Here is a 6046-nt window from a genome sequence, read left to right on the forward strand (position 1 = left end):
GGGGAGCCGGGGCCCGAAGGTCGGCGGGGCGGCCGCGCCAGGGGCGGACGCGGGCAGGGGCGAGGGTGGCCGCGGACGCTGTAACCCCGGCGCTCGTTGCAGGTCCCCGTGCGGCCGCCGGGGAGAGCAGACCGGTCCTGAGCGAAGAGGAGCGGCAGGAGCAGACCAGGAGGTGAAGCGCAGGCTCCTTGCGCCCTGCGGAGTCCGGGCAGCCCGTGGCCTCTCCGTTTAGGTCGCGTGCGGTGGCGAGCCCGGGCCTTGTGCATGTAAGGCGAGAGCTCTGCCGCGGAACCAGCCGGGCCACGGCCCCTACTCTGTTGCGGTCTCTCGGAGGCAAGATCTTACTGGGGAGCTAGGCTCGCTGTGGCTCCTCAGCTACCCTCTTGCCTGAGCTTCAGGAACGCTGGCATTGCAGAGGTGGAACGCCACGCCTGGCTTTGTTTTTAAAACCCAGTGCCTGAGGCATGCTAAGTATGCGCTTCACTAGTGAGGGGCACGTTTAGCTTCGTCGTCGTCGTCTTTCTTGGCGTTTCTTCTTTTATTATGAGATACGTGTTCCAATTGTAAATCTGCCTTCCATTTCCATATGTGCTGCTTTTGAACTCTTCTCTCTGCAAAACAGGATGATGGAGCTGGTGGCCCAGAAGCAGCGGGAAAGGGAAGAAAGGGAGGAGCGGGAATCCTTGGAACGAGAAAGGCAGCGCAGGCGGCAAGGGCAGGAGCTGACAGCGGCTCGACAGAGACTGCAGGAAGATGACATGCGCCGCGCTGCAGAGGAGCGCAGGCGGGAGAAGGCTGAGGAGTTAGCAGCCAGGTCTGTGTGGGGCGAGGTGGTTGGTCAGTAACTAGGAAGACATCACATTGCTTTTGTTTGCATCTGACCTATTTTCTTCCTGTCTACATTCTAGACAGAGGGTTCGAGAAAAGATTGAAAGGGACAAGGCAGAGAGAGCTAAGAAGGTGGGTGATGGGGAAAGCTGTAAAAAGTAGTAGCTGGGTTAATCACCTAGAGGGAAAGCATGGGCTTACATGCTGGTTTCACCTAAGGGTTACTCTCTTACTTTGTCCTCCAGTATGGTGGTAATGTAGGTCCTCAGCCATCCCTGCCAGTGACAGAGCCAGGTCCTGTACCGTCTTCTCCCAGCCAGGAGCCTCCTACCAAGCGGGAGTATGACCAGTGTCGCATCCAGGTATTGACATGGTTCCTGTCTGGCTCCTGAAACCTGTAAGGTAGCCAGCTCAGAAATTCTGCAGTCATCTCTAGTTGCCAAATCTCTCCCTCCTTTGTAAATGACTTTTGAACCCTTATCTCCTAGTTACAGAAGAGGTTGAGTTTTCCTGCTTAAGTCCATAACTTTTTATGCAACAGTTGCTCTTTTTTTTTTTTCTCAGAACCGGGGGTTGAACTCAGGCCCTTGTGCTTGCCAGGGAAGCGCTTATTCCACTGAGCCATCTCCCCGGCCCCAACAGTTGCTCTTTTAGTTGTCTTTGTTTTTGTTTGGTTTACTACACAGCTAATTTTGTTATTTGTTTGTTTTTTTTTTTTTTTGCGATAGGGTGTCACGGTGTAGTGTAGGCTAGCTTTGAAGTTACTATGCAACCAGTCTGGCCTAGAACTCAGCAATCCTCTGGGATTACAGGCATTCGCCACTATGCCCAGCATAATTTTGTGATTTTTTTTTTTTTTTTTTTAATTTTTTTGAGACAGGCCCTGACTACTGTTATTCAGACTGGCCCTGTACTCTGCAGCTGGGGCTGTCCTTGAAGTCATCATGGGGATCCTCTTGTCTCAGCCTCCAGAGTTCTAAGATTATAGGATTTGATTTTTTTTTTCTCCTCTCTGAATGCTTTCAGGGCAGGTTTGACTGGCTTGAGTTGTGGGGATCGAACCACAGCAACCTGAGCCTGACTGCTTTGTTGAAGCAGCCACTTAAAGAACTGAGCTAAGGGGCAGGCCCCCAGGATTTGAATTTTTTTGTTTTTTGTGGTATAGGGGATTGAACTGAGGACCTTGGGCTTGCCAGACAGGCACTTACGCCGCTGAGCTATCTCCCCAGCCTGCTGACCCACTGATTTGAACTTGATGTTTCTGTGTACCGCCTTGTAGTGAAGGAACAGAAGATATTCATACCTAATAAAGCAGGGCATAAGTGGCTTTTTTTTTGGTGCAGAACTGGAGATTGAACAGACTCTTACACATGCCAGAGAAGCACTTATTCTACTGAGCCATCTCCCCAGCCCCATGAGTGGCTTTTCTTTAGGAGCTCAGGCCCTTGCACTTGCCAGGCAAGCGCTTATTCTACTGAGCTATCTCCCCGGCCCTCTTTTGGAGCTTTTAAGTTTTGCTAGAGTTAAGTCGGGGGGGGGGGGGCAGCTTTAGCTGTGTGGCTACTGGCCATTCTGTTGATGCGCATGGTGCTGGGCATCTGTCTCCCTTGCCCTCCAGGTCAGGCTGCCAGATGGGACTTCACTGACCCAGACCTTCCAGGCCCAGGAACAGCTGGCAGCCGTGAGACTCTATGTGGAATTGCATCGTGGGGCAGAGGCTGGAGGGGCCCAGGACCCTGTGCAGCTGCTCAGCGGCTTCCCCAGACGTGCCTTCTCTGAGGCTGACATGGAGCGGCCCCTGCAGGAGCTGGGTATGGCATGAGCAGTGGGGGTGTGACTACCTGGGGAGGGGGCCACTCCTGGTGTGAGGCCAGGATTTGGGGAGTGGGAAGCAAGAGCCCTTGGGTTTTAAGCTTGTTTCCTTCAATGGATCCTCAGGACTTGTGCCTTCTGCTGTACTCATTGTGGCCAAGAAATGTCCCAGCTGAAGATCCTGTATCCTGCCATCCTTTTTGACCTTCATCTTTGCTAAGGCGCTGATATCTCCATCCTAATAAATGGGCCCCATGTGTTCTGTTTGTGCCTGGTTCCTTCTTGAATACTTGAATAGCTGGGTGGGACAGAACTGGGCAGGGGGGCTGGGGATTTGGCTCTGCAGTAGAAAGCTGGCCTACCAAGGTGGAAGCCTTGGGTTCTGTCCTCGGCACCAAAAAAAAAAAAAAAAAAATTGGGCAGGGTCATCAGGTAATGAGAAAGATGGCAAAATACTGCTATATACGCTTTTGTTTGACTTTCATTTCCAGCAGAGTAGGGTTCTGACTTTTTTTTTTTTAATTAATATTTATTTATTTAGTGTGTGTGTGGCCAGCTCGGCCCACCAGGGGCGGGGCGGGCTGGCATGTGGTGCTGGGGGATTGAACTGCGGTCCCTGTGCTTTGCTTGGCTTAGCTTGTTCTAAGTAGGTGCTTTAGACCACTGAGCCATCTCACCAGCCCTAGGGTTCTGACTTTTAATCAGTGCAGCCTTTCTTCAATTACAGGTCTACATGGGAGCTGCAGGAATAAAACGGGGATGAGGGCGTCACTCATTGAGCATCCTTGGGCCAGAGGTTATGCCTAGGCTCAGAGTGGAAGACTGAGATTTTTTAGTCTTAGATCCTATCTCAAAAAGTAAAGCTTTCCAAAAGGCTGGATGTAGCTCACTATTAGAGGACCCTTGGGTTCCATCCTCAGTATGGGGTGGAGGGTTGGAATCCACTGGTGAAAACCTTAGAATAGTTCACATTTACTAAGGGCAGACACTACTCTCTGTACTTCAGCTGGCCTTGAACTTAGTGATTCTCCCGCTTCAGCCTCCTGAGTGCTGCAATTGCAGGTGTGCACCACCACACCTTTGTTTTGGTTTATTTTAGGGAGCTGCTCAGGATACCTTCAGGGCAGGTCTGGTTTGGCTTGAGGATGAGGGGATTGAACCACAGCATCCTGAGCCTGCCCGCTTTGTTTCAGCAGGCACTGGAGCTAATGGGCAGGCCCCTTGTTTTGGTTTTGAGGCAAGGTCTCAAGGTAGTGAGGTCTTGAACTTGCTTATACACTGGCGTCCCACTTGCTGCTGTGCTCCTGCCCATACCACCAGAGTGCTGGGACGTAGGCAGAGACCGCCTTACCCAGACGGTTATGATTTGTAGAACAGGAAAGAGGATTTGGGTTCTCTACTGTGTACAAAGTCAAACCAGATCTTTTTGTGGGAGCGGGAGGATCTAGAATAGAATTTAGGACCTCACAGTGCTGGGCAGGTGCTGGGCCACTGAGCTACATTCCCAAGCCCCAGAACTAGGTCTTCATAGGTGACTGCTCTTCATCAATCCCAGTAGGGAGGGCTGGGGAGATAGCTCAGTAGATAAGCACTTGCCTGGCAAGCACAAGGTCGAGTTCAATCACTGGTACCGAAAAAAAAAAACAACCCAGTAGTGGGCAGGCCCCCATGGCTCAGTAGAGCCTGAGTTCAATCCCTGGATCAGCAAAAAAACCAGTAGTGAGGCATTGCTAGTCCTTAGGTGCTGGACAACACCATCAAACCTAAAATGCAAGCATATGTTGGTAGTTTCTAGGCAGCCTAGATTTCAAGTATGTCCTCGATACTGAGGCCATGATGGTGCATACCTGTAACCCCAGGTTACTGGGAGGCTAAGGCAGGAGAACCAAAAGCAAGCCCACGAGGCCGGGGAGATGGCTCAGTAGAATAAGCGCTTCCTTGGCAAGCTCAAGGGCCTGAGTTCAATCTCTGGTTGCGCCAAAAATAAAAGCAAGCTCATTTTCCAGTGCCTGAGGCGGGAGGCTCATCAGCTCCACAGGCACCTCTGTGCACGGATGACCCGCCCAGACCCAGCGCAAAGCGGGTGGAGGCCCGGGCAGCACCAGCAGAGGCAGGGCAGGGCAGGGCCAAGGCCGCGGGCCCCTGAGGTGTGCGTGTCCAGCAGGCCGGGCAAGACCCACTCGGTGGCGTGCCAGGGCTGCGCCTCCTTGCTGCAGCAGAATTTAAATGAATGTATTGAAGCATTAATTACCTTGAAACAAAAAATTATCAATGCTGACAATACCAGAAGAAATGTGGTGAGCTGCAGTTTGCAAGAAGGTGAGCCGACCTGTATCTTCACAACTGATGAGATGACTCGCGTGGTACTTGGTTTGGGGTTGATTCATCACACCAGATACGTCGACAGATTGCAGCAAAGAGGACCTAATTCACTCTTAATAGAAAATGTTGCTTTGACGGTCACAGTGAAAGAATACTAGCGTTTCCTAAGTGTCTAATCATTCAGATGAACTTATTACTGAGGCCGTCAGTTATATCTTGGTGTTTCACTTTTCAGTAACTTTTAGTGAAAACATTGCGCTTTAGGTAAAACTTACTGCTCTCACATTACTGTTATCTACATGAATCACACAGCCTGTAATTGTTTATGCTGTATCATTTTATTTTATTTTTAATTATTTATTTATTTTTATTACATTTATTTATTGTGTGTGTGTGTGCCCAGCTCAGCCCACCAGGGGGCGGGGTGGCTGGCATGTGGTGCTGGGGGATCGAACCGTGGTCCCTGTGCTTTGCCAAGCTTGTTTCAAGTAGGTGCTTTAGACCACTGAGCCATCTCTCCAGCCCCTATGCTGTATCATTTTAAAGTTGTTTTTTTTTTTTTTTTTTGTGGAACTGGGGATTGAACTCAGGCCCTTGCACTTGCCAGGGAAGCACTTAGTCCACTGAGCCATCTCCCCAGCCCCTTTTTTATTTAATTTTTTTTTTTTTTGTGGAACCAGGAATTGAACTCAGGCCCTTGTGCTCGCCAGGCAAGCGCTTATTCTAGTGAGCCATCTCCCCGGCCCCTAAAGAATTTTAAATTAGCATAATTTAGTATGTTTCATGTCCTGCTTGCATTTATCACTTACAAGAAAGCAAAATGTGCTAATAAGTCAATCGCAAAATTGTGTTTCAAAAAAAAAAAAAAAGCAAGCTCAAGTTAGGGGACTGGCCTGATCCAGTCTTAACATTTTAAGAAGCGGGGGTAGGGATCCTGGGGGTGTAGCTAAGGCGCCTTGGATCAGTCCTTTCCTGGGAGACAACATCGCATGGTCTCCCTTTAGAAAACACTTCGAAAACGTTTTGAAAGTGTGGTTGCTGCCTGCCCCCAGCAGGCATATGCGGCTTCCGCGTTGCATGAGGG

The 6046-nt window shown here is 50.3% G+C and overlaps 1 protein-coding gene across 1 annotated transcript in view; it reads left to right on the top strand.

Moving 5' to 3' along the window:
- Ubxn1 (UBX domain protein 1) overlaps window positions 1-2908 on the top strand; it is a 3380-nt gene extending 472 nt beyond the window's left edge. The window contains exons 2-8 of the mRNA XM_023707018.1: window positions 7-19; window positions 103-172; window positions 623-814; window positions 909-960; window positions 1074-1190; window positions 2447-2639; window positions 2767-2908. Of these exons, the coding sequence (XP_023562786.1) occupies window positions 7-19; window positions 103-172; window positions 623-814; window positions 909-960; window positions 1074-1190; window positions 2447-2639; window positions 2767-2816 (687 nt within the window). The 3' untranslated portion in view covers window positions 2817-2908. The remainder of the gene's footprint in view (window positions 1-6; window positions 20-102; window positions 173-622; window positions 815-908; window positions 961-1073; window positions 1191-2446; window positions 2640-2766) is intronic.
- The last annotated feature ends 3138 nt before the right edge of the window (window positions 2909-6046 follow it).

Source organism: Octodon degus, unplaced genomic scaffold, assembly GCF_000260255.1.
Source record: "Octodon degus isolate 3935 unplaced genomic scaffold, OctDeg1.0 scaffold00279, whole genome shotgun sequence".
Taxonomy (NCBI): domain Eukaryota; kingdom Metazoa; phylum Chordata; class Mammalia; order Rodentia; family Octodontidae; genus Octodon; species Octodon degus.